This window comes from Leptonotus elevatus, chromosome 9 (genome assembly GCF_054856555.1).
Source record: "Leptonotus elevatus isolate MCC_2025b chromosome 9, RoL_Lele_1.0, whole genome shotgun sequence".
NCBI classification, from domain to species: Eukaryota; Metazoa; Chordata; class Actinopteri; order Syngnathiformes; family Syngnathidae; genus Leptonotus; species Leptonotus elevatus.
In genome coordinates, this window is record NC_141247.1 from 19482623 (window position 1) to 19508669 (window position 26047).

Here is a 26047-nt window from a genome sequence, read left to right on the forward strand (position 1 = left end):
CCATTTTAGAACAAGTAAATAAAACAAAAATGACGGTCAAAAATGTGCCTATCAACGTCACCTCCCAATTCCCGCGATACTGATCGTGGTCATGTGACGGTCCCGTGACTTGATGCGGAAGTAACACAAAACAAAGAAGGTTCGTTTGCGCTGTCGATTGCAGGTTTTTCCTCCTCTTCTTTTAAAAAATTACCTCGTCGGGTATCCATAAAACAATGGACGGATCCATCAGCGCGTCATCGGACACCCTGGGCGGACCCCCGCCTCAATTTAGAACGTAAGAAATGACTTTTTTTTTATGCCCCCTCTCGTATCCATTCCATAGTTAGCTTATTTGTGCGTCTGCAGTCTGCTGCCAGCGTGACGGCAAATATCAGCAAAGGGAACAAAAGCTGACTTGTGCGCGTGCGTGTTTGTTTGGCTTCCTTGCAGGAATGAAGGCTCCTTGGTTTCAGCCCTCAAGACATTGTTGTTCTTCACCATCCTCATGGTCACGCTACCGATTGGCTTATACTTCGCTTCAAAGGCTTACATATTTGAAGGTGAGATTTTGTGCAGCGCCGTCTGGAGTTTGTTTTGCGACAGCCTGACTACCTTCAGTGATTTATTTAAGTGGAAACAATACATGCATTGCATAACCTATAAGAAATACTAAAATAGTTTGTGTGTTGCTGTATAAAAATTCCTTGACACATCTACATACCATAAGCGATCAAAACGAGTTGCAGCTAAGCAAGTTGACAAAGATATCTCTAACACTGTCAGAAAAGTATTCATTTAAAATTTTGCCGATTACTATGATATAGAACTTAATACGGAAATATATATTTTTTATATATATATATTTTTTGTAATTTTATTTAGTTATTTTTTTTTAAATAACCTTCCCCTCTTTTTCCATTTTTTCCCAGAATATTTTCCCCATTTTTTCTTTAAACAAAATGTTTTATACAGTATAGACGTTTTTTTTTAATTACATTATTTTTGGGATACATAGGTCTTAATGCAAAATTACCTCTCCTTTTTTTATGTATCAAACTTACTAGTGGTTTAAGCATCGGTGACTACTCAAGACTTGCGTTCTCGTACAGGCATCGGTCTTAAAAAAAGAAAGAAAAAAAGTGGTATAGAACATCCCTCTATTTTGCAGATACTTTGTCAAAACCATCAACTATACATTATATTATTAATATAGAAAAAGTGTTCATTCCCATTAAAAAAATAATAATACAGAAAAAATAAATGTAAACTTGTACTGTTTTTTTTATTTTTACTATCACCGTGAATCAAAATAACAATTAAATGTTTTCTGGGGAAAACATTTAACTTTGGAATTCCTCTTTAGAGAAGCATTTCTAAATCTTTTACACCAATTACCATCTAAAAAAATGCAGTATTATATAGTATAGTAGTATAGTATATATGCAGTATACAATACAGTAGCATAGTAAGGCAGAGGTATTATTTTGGAAAAGTATGTGTAGTTTTATCGTTAAGACACTTAAATTATGCACAGTTTAATGCATTGATCTCCTCTGTGTCTTCTTCTCAGGCTCAATGAAGATGTCAAGCACGGATAGCTACTTCTACGCCGCCATCGTCGCCGTGCTGGCCGTGCACGTGGTGCTGGCCATGTTTGTTTACGTGGCCTGGAACGAAGGCACGCCCACAGGGAAACCCAAAGACGATTAAGGAAGAGCCAAGGAGATGCGCAAACCTTGGGAAGGGGTCGTCAGAACAGCCCCAAGCACCACGAGCGCTACCTCGCCTCAACACGTAACATCCGATGAGACGGTTCTGGTGTGTGTTGGGCTTGAATTTACTACGTGGAGGCTGTTGGATGTCTCGCAACCACCCTTTTGTCTTCTTTTAAGAGGGTAGTTTTTAGGAGGGTTTTTTTCTCTTTCATTTGTCGAACTGTCACAAGTCTGTCATGTAGCAAAACATCTTCCCTTTTGCTTTGTTGAGCCGCTGGATTCCAAAATGGTTTGACCATCAACATTTCAATTTGCTTACTTGTTCAATATTGTTGAGTTCAACGTATCACACGCAAGTAAGAAATTGCAAGTTGTCTTAGCATGCCACCATTTTTGTTTTACTTTTGTTCCGCTTCAGAGACGTTCCGTGGCGCCTCCAACATCCAATTGTACAGCGTTTTCGTACGGCTGTTATTTTGTGATACGTAGACGTCAGTGTGAAACCGATTGGCGAACAAGTTGAATAAACCTGTGAAGTAGAATGTGAACCTCTTTGTTTGATTATTTTTCACTAGCTATTCATTTGTTCTGGTGGATTATCTTCATAAATGTGTCTATATTGTTGTAAAAAAACAACAACAAAACTATGCTAGTCACATAAAACAGTAACTTTATTTTGAGGGTTCATTTCTGACATTTGACACTGCCATTAAGTTAACCCAAAACAGGGTTGTTAGTAGAAGTCATGACAGTCTTCACCTATTTATACATGCACACTTTTTAAAATCTGTAAGATGTGCTTGATTTAGTTTTTTTTAAAACTGGTATTTATAGTTTAAACTATTACAGTGGAACCTCGCAGTTTGAACGTCTCGTAACTCGTACAAATCGGACTTCTACCAAAAAATTAAAGTAAAAAATGCCAAGCAAAGCAAGCTAGCCGAACGTACCTTGAAAACGGGTAGCCGAGTGAAGCCGAGCAATGCCGAATGCTCACGTTGCGGTAGTTGAGACGAATACCCCCGTAGGTGCTCCATACTTGAGTGCGTTTGGATATTTCCACGACAATTGTCTTCGCCATGGGCTCAAAGAAAGACAACAGTGCCAGTGGCAGCAAAGAAAAACATACAGTGCTACGTACCACAGTGGAATTAGAAAGGAGATAATCGCGCCGTTGTAACTACCGTGACTACTTCTTTAAATACTGGCTCGAGGAACCCCCCCCCCCCCCCCTTAGCTGTTCAACAACGTGCCTGACGTTAAACAACGCACGCAAGGACCGTTTAGTAGTCTAACAATATGCCCAAAGTAAAATACACAAACTCAGCAGTCAACTATAGCAAGCATTAACATGGCATTTATCATACACTGATGCCATCACACCACAACAAAAAAGGTACGTTTTTTTTAATTTATTGTTTAAATACTGTACAGGGTGTAAATGTAAAAAAACATAAAAATAAATTAAAGTATGGATTTTCTGGTTTTGGAGCTTGGGAACGGATTAATTGCATTTACATTATTTCCTATGGGAAGAAATTGTTTCGGAGGTTGAACAATTAAGACTTTGAACACTTCGCAGGAACGAATTATGTTTAAACTCAGAAATAAAATTATATTTGGGAAAACAATGTCAGGGGCGTAAATAACTTGTTTTTTTTGTTGCTATTTTTAAACATAGTGTCATAAAATGCATTTGATTTTTTTCCCAATCTGGCATATTTATAGTATAAACTATTAACATAAAGTTATATTTGGAAAAACAATGCCAGGGGTGTAAATAACTTGTGGTTTTGCAGCCGGTTCTTATTCCCTGTGACAAACTACATTTAACCCCAAATTGATGCCTGGAACTCTGCAGTTGAGTAAATAAACAACCCAGTCACTGTTTAAGGAATTATGTAAAAAATGTATTTTGAGACGAAAGTTACGTTTGTAACTAAGGTTCTCATTTCTATGAGTCCTGAACGACCGCCAGAGGCGGTAGCGCGGGAAAAGCCTTTGCGCACGCGCAGACTAGAAGAGACACGTCACTAGTGACCCTTCATGCAAGTTCTAGGGCTGAACGATAACACTAAATACAGTAAATAAAATTCCCTGATATAAAACAACAAAATATGTGTACACAACTGTGAATAGTTGTCATTATGTTTTAATCAGATATATATTTTTTAAATGTACTTAATTCCAAAGCAATTTTACAAAATGTAACGCGCAGTCTGAGAGGCAACGATGGAAAACCCTTACGCAAAAATTATTTATTGTGAATTTATGATGATATATTTTGTTAAGTGTGACCAAACGGAACGTTAAAATGCATTACCCCAATTATTTTTTTGGATCGTGCTAGCAAATATGGTCCCCAAAAAATCAATTCGACAGTCCCAAGCAGATGCCCTTTCAAGTGTGTTCCGCCTCTCACATGGTGGCAGCAAACCACAGTTAATGAACATTTTCTGCTTGATAAAGCATGTCTGCAGCTGCTTCTTTCTTTCTCCACTCTGCAAATGTAGTTTTTGGTCGTGAAGTTGCGGAGGGCGCATGGCGTGCAAGTGTTGGTGATGAAGACCCGTTTAGTCAGCACATCACGAGGTCCAAACGCAGGCACGAAGATGAACAACACACTTCTCGAGTCGACGGTTTAAATAAACCCTTCAGTTGTTCGTGATGGTTTTAATCCAGTGTTTTATTTGCATTTGTTGTGACTGAACCGATGATGAAGTCACTTTGGAATTTTAGTAACAATATCTGCTCTGTGCGCGCTTGGGGAAATTGAATTTCTCATAGTGGCCAGCAGATGGCAGAGCGGCAGCATCGCTGATGACAATAGATCCCTAAGTAAGGTAGTGTAAAGTATTGTTTTAAACTAAATACCAACAATAAGATGTTATTTCCCATGAAATTCTCTCCAGGTGTTTCTTAGAGTTAAGAACAGAATCAGCGAGGTGTCCCCGCCTGGGCACATTTTTAGGAAGCACTTCATGAATTAGTAATTCATATGAAACATTTCTCACTTGTGGTTAACGGCATTATTAGCGCGGAAGGCGTAAAATGTTTTGTTTTTGGTGAGGAAAGAAAAGTCAGATTCAACTTTGACAGATTTCCCCAAAAATCCAGGAATGCCTTAAAAAAAGTCTTATTGTATAATTCCTGGCCACATCATTCTAACAAAACATCCAATACATTTGCAAAACGATATTATGAAAGTTGACTTTACTAGTTTCTACTGTAAAGCCAAGTTACAAATAATGCTCCCACTTTGTCCCCCCCCCCCCCGGTTTCATTTTCCTTTCTTTGACAAATCAAATGCCATATGAGCCCAAAATGTGTTTCTTATTGAACAATAAGTGGAACAAGAAAAAAATACATGCATACGCCACGGCATCTGAAATCTAATGATGTTTGTTTGTTTGTAATATATTTATATTAGGACAAACACGCATTTTGTCTTCCCTTGACAAGTGTTAACACGAATATTATTATCACACCCGTCAGAATCTCTGTCGTCATGAACATGCTATGTTGTTAACTCATTTACAAGTTAGTTCTTTTTTCTTTTCTTTTTTTTAAAAACCAGAGGCACCGACATGATATCCTGGATACAACAATAAACAATAAAGTGTCTTTGCAGTTTGTGGGTGTAAACACATCACAATTATTAGTGGAGAACAAATCAGCTTTTGACAATTCGTGAACATTATTTCAACCACAATCAAATGAGTAATAACGTGTACACATACCAATTCTGAACATCAGATTTATAAAATGACAAAAATCACCTGTTGATGGCCAACACATTTAATCATGTCTGCTGTAGTAACAAGACTGACCTGTAAGAGGCAGTGTAGTGCCACAGTACATCCAGTCTGATGGAAAATACAAATAAAAACAGTAGAAGAAGCTGAAGAAGCTAGGCTAAATGTTAGCTTATCTGGTAGCGGTTGACGACTTTTCTTTTTAGTTTTATTGTGTACAGTATAATGACTTGAGGGCAGTGGTTCTGAAAGTGTGGTACACAAAATAAACTGTACATAATGTTACAGTCGCTTAAACATTTTTTTTTTTTAAACAGAATTTGACTTAAGCGCAGACATTTGCGTTTACTTTTATAACAGCCCAAGTTCTATTTATTTAGGTACTTTTTTAAAATTTGAATAAAAACAAAAAACACGTCGGTAGATTCAGTTGCCTAATGCCGAGAAAAATGTCCAGCATTTTGTTACAGTGGTTTACAATAATACCAAATACTAGAACTCAAACTTGCACGCAAAATCTCCATTTGTCATCTGTGCTAACGTCAGTGAATGATGTTCGAATCAATTTGCATCTTGTGCTTTTCCGAAAACTCACTCTCAACACACATCACACCACGGGATAATTGCACACGAAAATATGTGAATTAAGCCTTTGCTGACTTTTATCAGGAGGGAAGCGAAATGCTTAAATAAGCGGAAAGTTTAAGACAGCTTTATTTACATGTTTCTTTTTTTTTTTTTTTTTAAAGATGAGTGTCACCAAGTAGCTACTTTACAGCAATCAAAACTGACAATTCGACTTTGGATGATGTTTTTGCTGGGTCATAAAATAATGACACAATACAAACATGGAAACTCCTGAGACGAACGCAATCTCTACTGAGGCACGCCCTGGAATTAGATACAGTGTTTTGACCAGTGCCAGTTATTTCACAACATTACACTTGACAACTATGCTGGATGCTGACACTTGGAAAAGGTTCACCCTGTCTTGTTTCATCAAGAGTGCAAGTCAAAAAAAAAAAAAGTGTGCAAGTCAGAAATAAACATATGGAATTAGTAAAGGGAATTTTTTTTTCACATGGAGTTTAACAAAATTCGATTCAAAAACCTGAGCAGACCTCTACTTCGCTGTATTAATGTGCAGTTGAAGAGATCTCAGTCAGTGGTAGAAAGTGTTCACAAATCAGTTAAAGACCCTGTAAAGTGAATTCAGAGATTTGTTTGAAGATAACTGCTTAAAACTTGTAGACTGACAACTAGGCAGTACCGAATTGTGCTGATAAACAACGGCAATAGCTTTTCAGCATTATCTGGCACAAGTGCGACATGCAGTTAGCTATGCATACACCTCGAAAATGCATCTTCCCTATGGATAGTCTGCAGGCATGGCCAAATCAGAGCGCCTCATTGTTGGCTGTGAGTGTGCGCACTTCACCTAATGAAAGGCGGGGAGTGAGGAGATACTTAAAAAAAAAAGTCTGACTTGACAGAAAGTGTATGAACTGGGGATTTGACTGGCAAGGGCTTTTTAGAGTGCCTCGTTGTCTGTCTTAATCATGGTGAGAAGGCGGACGAGTGTTGGGCATTTGCAATATCGCTTTAGAAAGTCAAACTAGCTCTAAAAGTATTTTTAGTTTTTTGTGAGCGTGTGTGCGTATTTTTAATACCACTACAGAAAGGTCATGGTAAAAAAAAAAAAACTACAGCAACATAGGAAAGTGTTTTTGGTTGTAATTCCACGGTAGTCCAGTAGATGACGGAACACTATTTTTAACTGTGTAAACTTGGAAGAAGTAGAATGAAAACAGGAAGTATTACAAGCTCAGCCTAATTTTTGCTAAGTTTAGGCTAGGAAGAGATTCAACGTCTCAATCCTCTTCCACCCTGCGTTTTATGACTTCAGAACGTGATGGCTGTAGGTTCATTTTCTAATGTACATCATGAATATTGTGACATAAGTTAGATTTGCTAGTTTGGAATTGTTTACTAACACATGGAGAAATTGGTACACTGTGTATTTTTTTTGTCTTATGCATTGCTCTGGCTCTTTCTCAGTATATATATAGGTATTATAAAAATGTGTTATTTTAAAGTGTGTTTAAATACCTTATATCTAAAAAAAAAGTGCCATAAATGCAACCCCGTGATGGCGCGGGGCGTACTGTGTGTGTGTATTACCATTAAGTGCACCAATACTTTCTTTATTAATGAGTTGTTAATTTCTCATGCTTGTAAGAAATCACTTAAAAATTTTGATGAATGAATGAATTTCTATGGAGAAATTACTGTGAAATTAGAACAGCACTAAGGACAACCAACACTTTACAGGTTCCTCTGTCCTGTGTTGCCTCAAAAAAGTGGACCATGTGCCATTTCCTGCATCTATTGTGAACGAAATGTTTCACAAAATCAACTTTGTGGACCATGAAAGTCTTACTTGGAATGAGTCAAACCTGCATTATGAATACATTTTTCCAAAGAGCCTCGCCGGCAATGTCTCATATCTTCAGATCATCTATTCTAGTCTTGTTGTTGCTGTACTTGGCACTGCGGCTTTGCCTGCTCTGCGTGGGTGACCCGGGGGCGGATCCTCGCGTCTTCCCTTTCAGGTCACATTCCTCCAGCTTGCTGCCGCTCCTTTCCACCGCCAAGTTGTCCTTATTCTGTTTGTAGGCCGCCTTGCTGTTACAGGGGTGAAAGGATGAGTCTGCGGCGGCGGCGGCGGACAGAGTCGAGGCGAGGTTGTAGCTGGGAGGTCGATGCTCGTGGAAGTATTCGTCATACGTCGGGCCGAACGGCGCTTCCGTGTCGCTGTGCGCCTTGGACATGATGCTGAGTGACTGGTTGCCTCTCCTGAAGGTGATGCCCTGGCGGCACTTGGTGAAGCCCAGGTGGTAGATCTCAATCAGGTTGAGCAAGAGGGAAACACTGGCCACGCCCAGCATAAAGATGATGAAGATGGTTTTCTCGGTGGGGCGGGAGATGTAGCAGTTGACCACGTTGGGACACGGCGGCCTGTCGCACGTGTACATGGGCTTCAGATCAAAGCCGTACAACAGGTACTGGGCCACGATGAAGCCCACCTCAAAGAGGGTCTTAAAAATGACATTAAAAACATACGTGCGCAGGAGCTCCCCCTGCAGGCGCACATGTCCTCTCTCGTCTCTCATCAGGGCCTTTTTATGCTTGTGGGCATTCACCACGAGGGCTGGCTTGTCTGGCGGCTGAGTCTTCTCTCTCTCCTTTTGCTTCTCCTCCATGCGCACCAGATGCAGGATGTGGCCCAGGTAGATCAGCGTCGGCGTGGACACGAAGATGATCTGCAGCACCCAGAAGCGAACGTGGGAGATGGGGAAAGTGTTGTCGTAGCACACGTTCTCGCAACCGGGCTGCCTGGTGTCGCAGGTGAAGCCCGACTGCTCGTCGCCCCACACCTTCTCCGTGGCGGCGCTCAGGACCAGGATGCGGAAGATGAACAGGACCGTGAGCCACACCTTGCCCACTACAGTGGAGTGCTCCTGGGCGTTTTCCAGGAGCTTCCCCAGCAGGTTCCAGTCCCCCATGGTCTTTGCGAGCACACAGCTGGGACTGGAGGGAGTAGGAAAAGGCTGTTTAGTACAAAATGTAAATGTCTTTTTACTATATCTGGCTAAAACTTCAACATTTACAAATCAAAGTGGATATTCAAAATGGTTGAATACTACCACAATTAACTCATTTTTATTAATAGTTGTATTTTTCATTAATACCACACCTATATGCGTAAAATTTACACCGATAACAAATTTGATCCTAAACGAGTTTTTATGGTCCCACTCTAAACAGAGTAAAATTTACACTTGGAAGACAGTCAAATATTCAGAGTAAATTTTACTCTAAGTATTTTTAGTGTGAACAAGAGAATTTGCCTACCCCATGAAAACAAATATATTTCACAAAAGATTTTTCACTCAGAAATTCTAAGTACATTTTGCAAGGAGAGATTTTGACTAAATGTTAGCCAATCTACTCCCTGAGGTATGCCGCTCTACCGTGTGTTCTTTTCTCAACCCCTGTGTAACTTTTTTTTTTTTTATGAACTAATAAATGTACTAAAAAAAATCATTTTAAAATGTACCTAGAATCTCAGCATTTTTTTTATTACTAGGTTTTTGTCATGGGATATGCCAATTCTATTGTACACAGTAAAAAGACTGAGTAATATTTTACTCTCCTCCAAGTGTAAATTTTACTCTGTTTCGAGTGGGACCAAGTTGACTCTGTTTAGAAGAAAATTTACTCTACAGAATTTACTGTGTACAACTATTACAACCAATATAAGGACTACTCCCAGACTTACTACTACTACTAATAACTTATATGTTACAATTATTATAGTTCACATAAGAAAACATTATGTACTCCAATAACTACACTAAAAATACTTTAAAGCACAATTTTACTCTAAAAAGATTATATTCGGTCCCACTCTAAACAGAGTAAATGGTTACACCTGAAAGAGAGTAAAATACTAAAAAACAAAACAAAAAACCCCAACAACAATAAAATGCTCAAGGGTTGAGGAACGATACCACAACCTTCAGCATGGAAGGCAGCCACTCTATGCTAGACTTATTGTTAGCTAACATATTGCTGATGTGTCCCAAAGGAGATTAAAAATGGAGGCATACGAGCATTCCACCTGACACCTGTGATATAGTGATTAGATTGGCTGTCTCCTAACATGAAGGTTCTGTGGTTGTTCAACTGTTGAGTTATTTATGTTGTTGTTGAATATTTTACTCTCTTCCGAGTATAAAGTTTATACTGGGACCGAATATAGTCTTCTTCAGAGTAAAATTTACTCAACAAAATTTACTATGTACTACTACGAACAATAGTAATAGTATTAGTATAAGTAGATACTTCTGCTACTACTACTAATAATATGGGAGGATTACTGTTAGTTTGGCCAGATAGTTCCCAAGCACTCAGCCAGTGGGCGTGTCCATCTTACGTCCACCATTTTGTATGGTCTTTCGCGGTTTCAAGCCGAGGCAAAATGATAAGACGGCGCCCTTAAGAGGGCTTAATGGGGAGTATTGAGCACGCAAAAGTCAAAGTTGTACAGGGAAAGCCTACAGGAATGTCCATAAAGGCACGTTCAAATGGATGAATTTAGTGTGTAACAACATGCACAAAAGCCCTGACCTCAACCCTGCTTCTCTGGCTGAATGAACAAAAAAATCCCACAGATACTCTCCGACATCTTGTCAAAATTGTTCCCAGAAGAGCGGAATCTACGAAAGTGAGCTTAACTCCATATTTCGCTCCATTTCAAAGTCCTGTTGTAATGACGACATGTCCCAATCCTTTTGTCTATATAGTGTACATTACATGACTAAAATAACACAAACTAACACTTACAGTAAGTATCCTCCACCCCCTAAAATGTCTTACCAAGTTCAGCAGAGTGAAATGAGTCTCAAGAGTCAGGTTGTTCAAACAAGTGTACAACTTGGCGGGCTACTCGTCTATTCCACCTAGACCACAACAGGATTATATTTACTTTAAGAGGGTATATATTTGGCATGTGCAGACAGGGAAAGGCAGCTTCCAGTCATGATCCTGCAAGTCGTGGCCCTCGTGGCCCCAGCAGTGGCAACGTGATCGGTGCGCTGAGTGAAAGGGAACACCAGCTAGACGAGGTTGAAGTTCATAATGGGACCACGGAAGTAATGTCAGCACCTAGAAAGCATTGGGCAACAATGGGGTGGTCCATTCAATATTCAAACAAGTCAATATTTAAGAATTCACCCACCTTTGTCACCTTCTACATCCCTTGTACTGAACTCCTACGTGTCTTTGAGGGTCCATGAGGCCGACCGCCGCGCCGACGTGATCTTGGGGGCCTCTCAGCAATGCCCTTGAATGGACAGGAAAAGTGGACTTCTACCAGCCACAGCGTCAGTTTAAGTTCCACACCGAGCGGCTCAGGCGGGCAGGTTCCAGGACGCCCCCAATCGAGGTTCTTCCACTGACCACAACACACTAATAGACAAACTCTCAACCATGTCCAGCCCGCCCCTCCCCCTGCGGTTAAATTTGGCCCAGTGTTACTCGAATGTAAACTATTACAGCCTGTCCACTTGGTTGTTTGCGTGAGCGACAGGGCAGCTGTCCAATGAGGCGCTCGACTGCAGTTTGTTCCGGCCACAAGTGGTCCTGGTGGCTAAATATAGTGCAGGGGTCTCTACTATCATTGGGTGGGGGCATGATTTGGAGATGAGTAGGCCTTTGCATCCTCACAGTGGAAAGAAAGGAGCAAAAGCAGCAATGATCAGCAATAAAAAGGAACATAGTCAATGATTAGTAATTTGGAGATTTAGATTAAATGGTGCCTTGAGATAAGAGTTTGTAATGCAAAACACTTTCCCCTTAGAAACGAATGGATATGTCTCCAATCCGTTCCAGCTTCTTGTTTTTGCTCCGCTGCTGAAAGCTATAAGGTAAAAATGAAAGTCAAAAAGGTAAAACCATCAATGTATAATGTCACACAAGATGTCGGGATGCTGCATTTACTTTTAATTAGCCGCATCAACTAACAAATGCTGCTTCTTGCAATGCGCTACTGAACGAAGCAGCTGAGCATAATTTGTGGTTTCACCAGTAGTTGTTGGTAATGCACTAACATGTGAAAAACAGTATTGGAAAATTGCTGTATGATGTTTTCTGGCACCAATAAACTATTTCAATCACGAACACATGCATGCAACATTAGCGGCAGCAAGATTACACAACCACAGAAGGACTTAAGAGCTGTTCTGTACAATATTTTGTATGAATTACACTACTCTGTCATTCTCAATCTTTTTACACCACTAATAAAATACTTACTTTGCTCTCCAAGTACAATAATGACCAACAATAAAATACAGAAGCAGAATAGGCCCAAGTGCTCATTAAAAGCAATGCAGAGGTTTTATTCCTGAAAAGTACATTTTGCATTATTGTAAGCCACTCTACAAAATAAAATGTATTGCATATAAAAGTTCAGTAAAAAAACAATTCCATGATTCTTTTGTGTGCCACTATAGAGGGAGACCGCCTACCACTAATGATACTCGTACCACACTTTGGGATTAACTGATTTAAACCCTCTGATACATGTGTCAGCATGACACTTGGGGTTAGATGCACTCAACATACACTAATTTTATAAGAACCGTAGAACAAAAACCCAATCCAAGAATATCTAATACAAGTTAGTATTTTTTCAAATATTTGCTGTCAGTACAATGCAGTGAAATTCCATGCGGATGCGATTTAAAACATGAACATGATTACAAGTGGGTATATGGCACAGTGGATGAAAAAAAAAACCTGTTCAAATGCCACTTTTTTGTGATGAAAATGAGACTCCCAAATTATTTAAAAAAATTTGGGGAGGCAAGAATATTAACTAAATGTGTTTGCACAAGTGTGCACGCCTTTATAACTTGGATGTAGCCGTGTTCAGAATTAACCAATCAAACTCATGTAAAATGAGTCAGCAAATATTTGCCATTTGAAATGTGAACCTGAATAAAGTTCAGATGTTCACCTTTTCATGATAAAATACTTTTGCTTTCCTGCAAAGAAGATTTTGAAATGTTCATAACTTAAAAACCTTGACAACGTTCCCAATTCCAGCTGATGAAAAACAACCCCAACACATGATGCTGCCACCACATTTCACTCCAGTGAGCAATTTTGTTTTTTGTGTCTAACACACTTATGGAATTAGGACAAAAACTGTTCAACCTTCAACCATTTATGGAACCATAACACATTTCCCCAAGTGTGTTGCGAGATTTTGTCATCTCTTACTTGCACTTCCCCTCTTGAAAAAAAGTATGTTGTTACAGGTATCTTGATCTCATTTTTTTTTTTAAATCACAAAACCCTGGAATTTGTGTCGACTTTTTATACCCGGTGCCGGCCCTAGGTGACTTGGTCCTCCTTTCGCTGCTTTCTTAATGCAGTACCCGAGGGCTTGGCCCTTTTCATTGTAAAGGTTTTTGATGTATATATATATATATATATATATATATATTATATTTTTTTTAAGAGAGAGCTCAGTATTGTTCATTCGGTAATTTTACCGATTCGACATGTCATCATCATTGCTCTCTCTCTCTCTTCTTTTTTAATATATATATTTTATTTTTTTATTTTGTATGTGCGCGAGTATGTGCAGAATCCAGCTAGAGTCGTGAGGTTGTCAGGAAACCCGAGGAAGGATCAAAGAAAAGAAAGGAAAGTGAAATCCAGCACCGACCAGACATCACCTACTACCCACCGGGTTACCAACCAGAGTCTTTCACCAACCCCAGAAACATCTTAATTCCAACAAATTAGGTTTTTGATGTACAGGCATCAACATAAGCGAGCCATCCATCTATCAATAGCGCTAACACTCCGAGATGATGCGCGACCCCTCCCCCTAACTTTCACTGTAAACAGCAGCAGCAGGTCAGATTCAGGGTGCCAGGTCATGATCTCATATTTATTTGGACTAGAAGTCATAAAAAAATAACTATTATATAAAATATAACATATAAATAATGTAAAACATAATAATGTAAAATAACTAAAATGTATATGCTCTATAACATTTTGTAGCATCCTTGGTTGAAATAAAGGTGGTCTCTCCAACTGATGGTTTTCAACTTTTATTAAATCTTCCTTTGTGTGAACACACTGTAAGAGCTACAATACAAATAAACAAAAATTGCCATTAATAACTCAAACAATATGTTTTGTGTATCCTTTTACCGTATTTAAGCCATATACTAGGGTGACCATATTCCCATTTGAAATTGGGGTAACAGTCGCAGACACAGCGTACTTCACCTCCTATTAGCCACGCAATGCCAACTGGACATTTTCATGAATTTATAAAAACCCCGGACGTCCCAACAGGACGTAAGAAAATGGTCTGTCCTCCCAAAGAGGATACATTTGGTCACCCTACCATATACATATAAATGAATTGCCTTAAATTATTACATTTTTTAGCCTCGGCAATTTCTTGAGTCCAATTTATATTGTAAATAAACATTTGAACCTTGCTTTAAAACAAAAATAAACCATACAGAAATACAGATTCTTAGTCAATAAAACAGAATTTTGAGCAATAGCATTGCTAAATATTTACTAAGGAGCGTTAGCACACTCCAGTGGACGAAAACTGTAACATTTTATTATGCAATAAATTACACAATGAACATGAAAAATAGCAACATTAGTTCAACAATGAAACATTGCTCCAATACGAACCTCGTTCCCTTCTCAGCCAGGTGCTAACGTTCACTGAATTAGTTGTAAACTTTAGTTTTCTCAGATTTCCTGTGGCGCGCACATGTCTTCTCTGCACTTGGAAGCCGGCGCTACGTCGGCTACTTACGTCAGTTCCGACCGGTTTATGAGACCTTTTCCTGTATCCTTTTTTTTTGCCTGCAATTTCCACTAGATAGCGCCCTAGGCGGCCGCCTAGTTTGCCTATGCCCTGGACCGGCTCTGATTATACCTACTGTATACGTACCAAAGAAAATTGTTAACAGCAGTTCAAATTGTGAACGAGTTGTTTTTAATTCAAACATAGACTAGAACTGATAGGGTGCACATATTTTTACCTATCTTCAAGATATGACGCAAATACCACGTTAGTAAAAACTGAAATTGAAAAACTGTTGCTGACAGCTGATAAATAATTATAATAAATTTTACACTGCAAATAAATAGTATAGCATGAATACTGAGCAACATTCTCTGTGGATATTTAGTTTAAAAGAAGAATCACCTCTCACAGTAAAAAAAAAAGTGCATTATCAGCTGATTGATCTCATTTTGTAGGAAGACAATTTTTGACTCATCCAGTCCACTTTGGACTCTTCCTCATTGCGGCGAAGGAACCGTTTGCACGCCCTGCTCATGAGGTAGACCACCTCGGCCAGGTTGAGCAACACGCAAACTCCGGACACGGCCAGCATGAAAACAGTGAAGATGGTCTTCTCTGTGGGCCTGGAAACAAAACAATCCACCGTGTTGGGGCACGGGTACGAATCGCACTTCACCAAGCGCACCATCCTGAAGCCAGGGTAGATCATGTAGAAAATGTAAAGGAAAGCAACCTCAAAGAGGATTCGGAAAACAATGCTGATCATGTAGGTCCACCAAAGTGCTCCGGTGATGAGAAACTTCTGGTTCTTGATGTGCTCCAGCTCCTTCGGACTGTTACGGCCCGCCCGCTTTAGGATCTTCTTTTCAATGTGGCGGCGATGGGCCACATGCATGGCTACAAGAAGTGCCGGGGTGGAGACCAGGATAAGCTGAAGCGCCCATAGGCGGATGTTCGAGATGGGAAAGAACTGGTCGTAGCAGACGCTGTTGCAGCCGGGCTGTTGGGTGTTGCAGGTGAACTGAGACTTCTCGTCTCCCCAGACGCTCTCCGCCGCAACCACCAGGACCAGGATACGGAAAATGAAGATGACGGAGAGCCAAATGCGTCCAATGCCCGTTGAGTGCCTGTTTACGCCGCTGATTAAGGCGTAAAAGGACCCCCAGTTCATTTTCGACTCCAGAGCTGAAAAACAATACAATTGTAAATATTTACACTTATGAAGAACATGTTACATGTCGTTGAAATTCCTTCAACAACTTATTACTTCTTATTAAAAGTTGTAATATTAGCTTTCGATCTTTACCAGGCTTAGCCGGCTGTGCAAGCGGCGTAAGCAGTTCCCGGTCCAAAGGAGACCATCCTAACCGATGAGTTGACTATGATCGACGACAGGAAATGCCAAGATGTGCGTTGGGTCTATAAAAGCAGGGGCGATGGCCTAGCACCGTCACAAGACGCAAAAAGTCGAAGCCAATTGTCGAACACCCGCTGAGCCACGTGATAGCTCGCCCTGTATTAATACGGAACTTCCAAACGGACCTACAGCCCAGTTCCAGACAGAATGCCAACAAATTCCTCCAAGGAAGCAGACATGAGTGAAAGGCTTCTATTGTTTTTGCAAAAGACTTTTAACCACCGACTTTGCTATTGAAAAGATGTTCCGATACAGTTGCAAACAATTTAAAGTTAGACGGTCATCTGGGTAATATTGGCAATTATCCACACCAGTTCTGACCTCTTTAAAAGTAATACAAGCAAAAGATAAAAGCATGCATTTTACCTTCAGCGGTGATGGTACACGCAAAGTGTACAAACCAGGGAGAAATGAATTGAAAATGTTTTTCTTTTTCAGCAAATCAAAATGCAGTGTTGAGAACACCATGCGTTGGGAAAATGCTAATCATTCCTCCGCCACAAGCCAGTGCCCTGCACCGTAGTGGTCATATGGTCTTGTCTAAAGCATTACCATACAATAGCATTCTTTATTGCGCTGCAACAAGACTCTTTCACATCAAACGCCTCGATTTCCGCCTACCCCCGGGCTTAAGAAGGAATCTGTGTGGACACAACCATGCCTCATTATTTATTGTGCTAGGGAGGGCAGAAGGCTGAAGGAGGCCTTTGACCTGAGCTGCTGTCACTGACAGGTTGCACGTGTCAAGATGATGTATTAACTCTTCAACTCTGGACAACCCTTCATGGAAGAAGTCGTGATGCGAGAGTCATAAAGTTTTAAAGCAGTCTTTAAATTCTAACCTAGTCAGGTAACATTTCTCAGAGGTAAACTTTACCTAGGCCTCAACTACCCCAGATGACGAAGGAGTTAAAAAAAAAGGTCAGATTACTCAAATAGATAAAGTGTAGTTCAATAAAGACCTATTTTTTGGGGGTAAGAAGTTTTTATATGGCCTAACTGAAATATTGTGATTGAAATTTGTTTAGAACCTATTTAACATTCATCAGATATGCAAATAAACACTACAAAGACTGATCTAAGTATACATTTTAACTTTGAATTGTAATATATATTCACTTAAATGACTCTCATAATTAAAAATAAAATCTTTTGTGACCGTAAAACATTTTTGTAGACAGAATTACTTTTTGTAGTCACTTTGCAGTCTTAAACAACAACATCACGACACAAAACCTCACTTCTTGTACTGTAACATAATAGAATGCTTCTGGTAGCAAAGCTAATGCAATCACTGTGAAGATACTGGTTGCTCACATGCCTGACTCTCAAACATCATTTGGCTCGAAAATCAAGTAGAAATTTGCATCTCTTCTGACGACAGCTGAACATCTGAACGGGCAAAATAAAAAACAAAAACAAAACAAAACCCCTAAAACATGGTGGATTGTTCGCAGTGTACAAAGACTGAGTGCGTCACTCATGACAATGTAGTGGGAGGGAAGAGGTGGCCGGCTGACATTTTCAATTCACTCATTCTCTAAATAGCTTTTTTCCCCCTCTCTTAACAAGCAGTGGTGCATACACTGTACTGTATGTAGACTGAAATGATATTGTATAGGTACTCAATATTAACCAAAGTAAAATTTATGCAGACAAAAAGTTAAAACAGAAGTCAAGTAAAAAAAATTCTATGCAGCTCCACTACTCTAAACACGCTATTTAATTAACATTGTGTTTGTTGAATATTAATTAAGCAATAAAATCCACCCATTTTTATCTATCTGAGGAGTGGCTATTTTGCCAGTTGCTGTCAATATAAATTACATCACAATGCCTAAAGGCTCAGCATCCAAACGTCACATGACCAAGTCGGGAAAACAGGTGAGCCGTGATTGGTTGTTACCCGAGCCCTTAGGGCAGACACTGTGATGTCATTTTCAGTCGACAGCAAGTGGCAAAATAACCACTTTGTCAGGTTGATAAAAACAGGTGGATTTTGCTGTTTAAATAATATATAAGTTTAAGGACCACTGATTGTCACACCCACCTAAGTCGGGCGAAATTGGTTCGCTGCATTTGACCCAACCGCTGAGGGAGCGGTGAGCAAAAGCAAGGGCCGCGTTCAGGAATCATTTGGTGATTTTGAATTTCACCCCACTTAGGCGGGTGTGACAATCAGTGGTACTTTTTTTTTTTTTTTTTACTAAATAATATTCCACCAGTCCAATATTAATTATCAGAATTGTATTTTTAGACAAGTGGGGCAAAGAACATATTGTAAAGAAAACTGACTTCACTTCCGCTTTAGTCTTGAATCTGACACCGACTACTTGTAATTGCCGGAAGAACTATTTCCTGAGTTGATGGAAACCATGATGTACGACGTCTTTGGAAGACAGGAACCTGAAATAACGAGACTTCTTTTAAACTTTGTTGAGCCTTAGTCAATATTAGAATAAACTAAAAATGTCAAATTGAAAATGAAAGAGCAGAACACAGTTTTAATAACAACAATAGTGGCTAAAAATGGGTGCACTTTGTTCTAAGCCATTACATAAAACTACACATGCTTGCTGATACATGACAAAAGTCAGTTCACTTAAGAAACAGCCCTATTTAAGAATAACCTTCTACAAAGCATCACTATCACCTATTTTAAGACATTAAAGCATACATAACTTTTCTTTCGGCTAGTTTTTTTGCTGAGTGTAGCATGAGATGAGGTACTTCTCCCAGTCGGAATCCTGTTTTCTCAATTGGACTTGAACACGGTCTGAAAAGTAAACGATCTAGTTAGGAGTAGCCATCTGACAGCGTAGTGCTAGTAGTACGGGTTGTACAGACTTGGCAAATTTCCTACTTCATAGTGCAGTCGAGAGCATGGGGTCGACTAGTCGCTAATCACGTGTTTTTGGCTTGAGGAGGAGGCAGACTCGCATACAGCAACAGTGTGCAAGCATTCACCAAGGGCCAAGGCCATGTTGATACTCTTGTTTATGCATGTTCTGCATAAATTTGATGTATCAGCTGTTCCTTTTCGGTAAAAATTGATTATTCGAACGCAATACCTCCTTCCTGTGATTTAAATTATCTTTTTTTTTTTTTATAGTACAGTGAAAACATATCAAATTAGTCATCAGCTACTAGCCGACCCGACTTTCTATGCAGTTGTATGTATGCAACCAGAAGAAGTAGAATCACATTCTGAGTTGAAATCCTTACTGTTTTTCTGGAAACTAATATTCTTCAGTTTGCTGTGTTTTGCATGTCCGTTCTGGGCTAGTCGCAAAGACAATGGCGGGCCCCTCCTGCAACGCACAAATGACACAGACCCGGTAGCTACGGATATCGTTACATCCCTATACTGTATACTATATGCGTAAATACTGTACAGTATACTGTGCAAAAGCAGGCAATCCCAAGCTTGTTGTTTTAGTTGCCTTTTTCCACAGCAACCATTTTGACAAATTGTAAAGTAGATCCTTAAATAGTGGCTTCCCTCTATTATATATCCGATCATCGTTAGCGTGTGTCATTAGCGTGTGTATGACTACATATGCAGTATTGCGAAAACAAAGACTATTCTCTATTCTCAACCAGTTTGTGTTAATTTATCTTTACCAACCATGTAGATTACCATGCACAACAATTCAATGCTCTTAACGAGATGACAGAAGGCGGTGAGATTTTTCCAATGTGAAGCATGTGCCTTGGCTCAATAAAGACTGCTGTAAACACATCATCAGGAAAAAGTTAGCCTGTGTCAACATAACTTTATGAGGTTTTCCATCGATTTAGAAATGAGATAATCATATGCTTTTAATTGATTAACTGGCCACTCTTCACAGTACCTCATCACTCCAAGCTTCCCTTTTTCCAAGAAAAGCTCTACTGACACGCCGGGCTCGTTTGTGTAAATTCTGGCATAGAATGTCCGGTTGTGCACCATTGCTCTAAACCAGTCAACTGCTTCTTCGGACCAGTCTGTCCCATTTATAGGAACCACCTATAAAAAGGGGAGGCAGTAGACAAAACACATGCGGAGAAAAAAAAAAGAAGAAGAAGTTTCCTTTCTCAGTAGCTACAGTATCTTTGGTAAGGGATAAGAGTGTGAATAATTATGTTGAGAAAATGAAGTGTTTTTTTAAAGTATCGTCGGCAGACCAGTGGTGGTCTCTTGAGAAACCCCAAGTGGTCTGTTAGTAACTTATTGACTTTTTTTCTCCTCCAAAAAATATGAATATAGTGCACAAATACAACGGATGCGGCCTCCCTCAGAAGTCTCCTGGATGAGCAGCGACTCCCGTATTTTATTTCCTTTATTTTCTTGGCCTTGTAAAAAACAATAAAAATAAACAGATCCAAAGATCTGCTGCACGGAGAGGACGAGGTCATAATCACTAGATGATGTTGAAGCTGTCATTTTGTGAGCTGTTCTGTCTGCTGAGCCTCCGCCCCCAGCATGTGGGACAGAAAGCAGAGCAGATTGAGCATCAGCAAATCAACTTTCATCTGAGACGCTGTTGGTCACAAAAAGTGATTGCAGCCTTATTTTATGCCTCGGCGCTGTTGATAGAACCACATTAACGTCGATCATATCAGTTCACACATGTGGTCTCGAAACAGTCTTGGCGCTTTTGATGATCTTCCATGCGTGTGGAACATCATGAAGGCAATATTGCTGTTAAAATAATTAAAAAGGAGCTACTCACATTTGCCATTGAGACTTGTGTTGCCTGGAGTGGTAAGTTGCACATTTCTGGGCTCGGCTCCTGGAGGTTATACAGTGACACGCAGGCGGTGTCGCCGTGATCCAGCCTCCTCACCTCCACCTTGATGGAAGTCTCAAACTCGGCCCCGTCAGTGGTTTCATCTTGTGATTAAGAGCCAGAATACATAAAGGTGTCTCCGCCAGGAGGCAGCAGACAAGTGAAATGAGACGCTACGACCTCACCTGTAGCAGGGATGGGCAACTTTGACTATTAAAATGGCCAGACTGTAATTTGAACCCACTAATGCAACCTACCATCATAATAGTTAAATTTTTTATTTTTTTTTTAAGTGGATGTCAACCAAAAAGTTATCTTTACAATAATATGTTCTATTAGTATTTGGACAGCAGAACAATCTAGGGCTGGGTTTAAAAATAAATAAATAAATCGATATCGAATCGAGTTTCCTTTTCAATCCCGATATTGATTCATAAAACCATGATTCAATTATTTTAATATCTCTTTTTCCCATAAATTCATAATAAAATAGAACTTTAAAGGCCATTTTTTGTATCTTACTGTTTGCTTGAAATTGACTGTTCACATTAATTTAAAAGTATTCTCACATTTCTTAAAGACCTGACTTATTGCACTTTAAGAAAATTCAGATTTTTTAAAACTTTATATTTACAATTACTAAATTTGAATTCTGAAAATATTTTCATCTCATCCTTGCTGGTGTCAGTGTTTGTGTCGGTGATTATAACATGTTACTTTCTTTAATAAACTAAACCATTTAACCAGTTACTGCCTCCACAAAATTGAATGTTTGTGGAGTTTTTAATCATATCCTTGATATTTAAGAAGAATTGATGTTATTCAATTAATCAATATCACAGATTGAAGGGAAGTGAATCGGATTTAATCGAATAGGGCAAAATAAATCGAAATCAAACTCTTGTGAATCGAAATCGAATTGATTGAGGAAATTAGAATCGATACCCAGCTCGAGAATAATCCATCCATTTTTATCTATCTCAGTGGACGGCCATTTTGCGACTTGCTGTTGACTGACAATATCACATAACGACCCAATCAGCTTGCAAACGCCACATGACCAAACTCAGGAAACAGGTGAGGCGTGATTGGTCATTACCTCGGCCGTGAGCAACTGTGATGTCATTTTCTGTCAATAGCATGTGGCAAAATGGCTGCCCCCTGAAATGGATAAAAAATGGGTGGATTTTTCTGCTTAATACACATTCCCCAAAACAGTATTAATCAGAATGCCGTGTTTAAACAAGTGGGGGTGCATAGAACATAATTGAATTAGAAATAGAAAAAAATACATTGTTTTTATCCCAACATTTATTTTCATTTACTTGAATAAACAAGAGACTCAGTGTCCAACTGCAGAGTGGATGACTTCTGCCAGTTGCTTATGACTAACCTAATGGTTACCTCTACAAACCTCCAACACAAATACAAGGACCCACCTTTGCTTACACCACATATCTTTGTCACCTGAGCCCTGCACCATTGTTCTTGCTTAGGGAACCGGGCCATTACATGGGCTCCGATGTCTGGAATGCAGTTCTGCTCCGCATATGAACTACTGGGTTCCCAGCTGCAACTTGAGGACCGAAAAAACGTAATAGCAATCAAAAACATGTGGAATATTAAAAAAAAAAAAAAAAAAAAAAAACAGGGGGAGGAGGGAGATCTACAAAGAACAGTAATGAACAATAAGGATAAGTGCCCCGAAAGTTCTGAAAATGTGATCACAGAATCAGCGAGGGCTGTAAAAAGCTGAGAAAAAGCAGATGGGGATGAAATAACTTACCCAGTAAAAAGCGCCTGCAGCTTGGTGATGGAGTCGACGTGCTGGATGTAGAAGTTGCTTGGACTCAGAATATGGGACACAACAACCTCGAGTTCTTCAAACTTGCGCACTTGGAACTTGGGAATTTTTGTTGACTCAGTTTGGGGATTTTTGGGAGAATCATTTTCAGAATTTTCACATGGGAATGTTGGGGATTTAGTCATGCAAGCCTCGTCTCCCTCAGACTTTTCACGGTCATCGTTGTCAGAGCACCGCTTCATTGTTTTTTCCTTGGCCTCATCTGGTGTGACAATTGCCTCAATAGCTCCAAAATCCCACAATTCAGTCTTGGTGGCAATCACACAAGAATATGTAAGCAAGCCATTTGAATCCACCCTTTTGAGCTTGAAAAGAGGGACGTGGTCTAATGTATCTGCAAGAAGCGTCTTTGAAGCATTGGCATCAATCAGCTCACGTGACGTGTGTCTGACAGGAGGACCGTCACGGTGTGTTTCCACAGACGGCTTTCCGAGCACTGTGAAAGAAAAGGCATCCAGTGACTCCTCGGTTTTTGCTTTTGCTTTTAGGATGTGTAGAATTTGGGTAGTAGTTTTTTTATTGTGTTGCATATAAACAACATCTTCAGGCCCCCAAATAAACTTCTGAGTTGACTCTGTGTTGACCTTAAGGCTCTTAATGAGGGCAGCAGGAACAATCGCAGCCTCGGGTTGGCATTTCTCTTCAACTTGTATTTGTGTTTCTTGCTCTTCAACATTATAGCTTAATGGCGAGGAGACAGTATCAACACAGCAGTTTTCAACTGGCCTTTTATCCATCTGTACTGCTGGGATGTGAGTGGTGAGGAACCCAGTCAGCCATTGAACGCCAAGTCTAGCTCTCAGGCCCTGGACTGCTTTGACAATGGAAGTAGCCATAATGGAGTTCTGCAAGGGCCCAAACCTGAGTGCATCCGCGTACAGGGGCCTTTTAACTTCAAATGGTTGGCATAGGTTTGCTGTTACCCCACTTTTGTGTAAAGGGTGCTGATAAATTTTAGGTTCTATCAGAAGGCAGGGAAAGAGAGTAATCAGATGAATGAAGCTGAACAGGAAATACTGCCTAAATCGCAAATGTGGTATCATTCTTAAGGCTTTCCTAGTTGACTTACCGAATGTTAGGTCCTTCAGCAGAACTGAGACCCTGTCTATTAATTGACATTTCTCATCTAAAGCGTTGGAGATGTCATTGTAGACACTTGTTGAAAACGACGACGTCAGGAACACTTGGACATCTTGATATACCTTCATGGAAGAGCAATTCAACAACTTATTATTATTTTTAATACAAAATAATGCCGCAAAAAACACTCATAAACATTCAATATCCGATTACAAAAAAAGGGGGGAAATAGGGAAAAAAAATCCTGGGGGGAAATATTGAATAACCCAAAATCTGAAAAAAGAATGAAAGAAAACAAACAAACAAACAAACACAAATCCGTGTGGTTTTAAATTGTAACATCACCAATCACCACTAGATGGCAGACATGTCTTAGTTACGCTTACACTGGGTCTTTTATTGTGCTATACGACAACGCTGTATTTGATTTGTGAGGATTATTATTTATTTCCAAAAATTGATGAATTGTCTGTTTGACTACTACACCAATCTGCCTAGTTTGTATTCTGGCCACAGGCAAAAGCAATACAACACACTGTTTTCACCGTGTAAAGGAAGCGTCACAATGCATTGCGGAAATATCAGCAATGCTCAGATATTGAGGAATTGTCCAAAATCAAAAATGAAATACATTAAGAGCACACATTTGGCACATATTCTGTCCATATTTGTCATACATTGGTTTAGCAAGTGTGTGGTGCAATGTGCTCCCCCCCCCCACACACACACACCTCAGTAGCACTGATGAAACAATGTGGCCTCCAGCATTTAAGTTACCCATCTCTGATATTTACTATGTCTTAAAACACGCACACACAAAACGTGTCAACCTTTGTACAGAATTGCACTTCCTTATTAAAATACGTTGGTAATATTTTGATTAACCTATTTTAACACTTACAAAAACAAAACACAGCAGTTCACCGGTAAGTACAAATAATGAACATCGTGTTTTTAACTGAGCCACCCCTGGTGCTTTATGCGATGTTTTTGTGGAGGAAAAACGACATTATCACATCTATATAATGGCGACATATTGTACAAAATACACGTACGTCAAAATTGGCTTTGGAAATCGAGACGCGAGATTATGGGGCTTCTAAAACAAAATAAAAGGTACAAATAGGTTTACATTTCATAACGTAACCCTTTTAAAAGGTGTTATTTTCACGGGAGGGATCGGTCGACCACCTGTTTGCTAGCTAATGTCCTACTGGATTGTCGTTTTAGTCGTTACTGTACCTTGTTAGTGATGACGCGAAGCTCCTGTTCCAGCTTGTTCCGAGCAGATTCCAACAGCAAAACTTTTAAAAGTATCTGGTTGGCAGCGTGGGAATGAAGCAGCAGTATCTGAGGCGTCATTGTTGGTGAGGAGTTCATCATTTTCTGTACTCGTATGGCAGAGCGCTAACACGTCTTCACTAATCACTACACTAGTTCGGCCGCTCGCAGAGAAATAAAAACAATAATGAAAAACAAGGAAAACATCATTTTGCCTTTCCTAACCGTTTTTACTGGTTATATTATTTGGACTGTGGGTGTAAAATGTTGTCGAAGTCGACGTCACCTGTAGACAATCAAGAGAAGAGGTTGTCCACCATGTTGTCCGACATTGCTACGAGCCATTAGCTAGATGACATTAGCGTTTTTTTTAATCAACGGAAACATTTTTTTTTTTAATTAATTCTGGACTACTTCGTGTTATTTGCTAGCGTGCATTCTCTTCTGACAAAAGTAGGTTAAAGGCGCATATATTTTACACAAGTGTTTCTCAACCCTGGTTCTCGGGGCACACTACTATCTAGGTTGAGAAACACTGTTTTACTCTATAAAAATGTGATGGCAGGTCAACAAACCAAAAACAATTATCTCGTTTCCGTTATTCACAAATGTACTTTGGTGTAAAATATAGGCATGTTCAGTTAAACATAAATCATATTCTGTTGTCCGAAGGGCAACGAGTGAATACACAGTTTAATTGTACCTTCTGCCATATTATGGAAGAGCATTTAGTGGATATAAAAATGCACAGACCCAT

The 26047-nt window shown here is 39.6% G+C and overlaps 4 protein-coding genes across 7 annotated transcripts in view; 1 reads left to right on the forward strand and 3 right to left on the reverse strand.

Moving 5' to 3' along the window:
* LOC147168685 (uncharacterized) overlaps positions 1 to 2882 on the reverse strand; it is a 37907-nt gene extending 35025 nt beyond the window's left edge. Inside the window, exon 1 of the mRNA XM_086084563.1 lies at positions 2648 to 2882. The gene's annotated coding sequence lies outside the window, so the exon portion shown is untranslated. The remainder of the gene's footprint in view (positions 1 to 2647) is intronic.
* vma21 (vacuolar ATPase assembly factor VMA21) lies at positions 101 to 2245 on the forward strand. The gene is made up of 3 exons (XM_086085128.1): positions 101 to 277; positions 433 to 542; positions 1553 to 2245. Exons 1-3 carry the CDS (start codon positions 216 to 218, stop codon positions 1690 to 1692), a joined length of 312 nt encoding a protein of 103 aa, XP_085941254.1. The 5' UTR covers positions 101 to 215; the 3' UTR covers positions 1693 to 2245.
* A 2597-nt stretch (positions 2883 to 5479) lies between the features above and the next one.
* Positions 5480 to 13541, reverse strand: LOC147168689 (gap junction alpha-3 protein-like). 4 transcript variants are annotated; one of them, XM_086084692.1, is made up of 4 exons: positions 11256 to 13541; positions 10895 to 11182; positions 8890 to 9043; positions 5480 to 8775 (listed from the first exon to the last, which is right to left on the reverse strand). In XM_086084692.1, the coding sequence occupies exons 3-4, from the start codon at positions 9016 to 9018 to the stop codon at positions 7954 to 7956; spliced, it is 951 nt and encodes a 316-aa protein (XP_085940818.1). In that variant the 5' UTR covers positions 9019 to 9043; positions 10895 to 11182; positions 11256 to 13541; the 3' UTR covers positions 5480 to 7953. The 4 variants fall into 4 exon arrangements, with proteins under 4 accessions (XP_085940818.1, XP_085940817.1, XP_085940816.1 ...); XM_086084691.1 differs by having other exon boundaries at positions 5480 to 8470; positions 8576 to 9043; XM_086084690.1 differs by having other exon boundaries at positions 5480 to 9043; positions 11004 to 11182.
* A 591-nt stretch (positions 13542 to 14132) lies between these two features.
* LOC147168690 (uncharacterized) lies at positions 14133 to 25742 on the reverse strand. The gene is made up of 9 exons (XM_086085567.1): positions 25252 to 25742; positions 23999 to 24131; positions 22852 to 23890; positions 22505 to 22641; positions 21009 to 21169; positions 20148 to 20302; positions 19519 to 19604; positions 19000 to 19069; positions 14133 to 16099 (listed from the first exon to the last, which is right to left on the reverse strand). The coding sequence occupies exons 1-9, from the start codon at positions 25390 to 25392 to the stop codon at positions 15307 to 15309; spliced, it is 2715 nt and encodes a 904-aa protein (XP_085941693.1). The 5' UTR covers positions 25393 to 25742; the 3' UTR covers positions 14133 to 15306.
* Between the last annotated feature and the right edge of the window lie 305 nt (positions 25743 to 26047).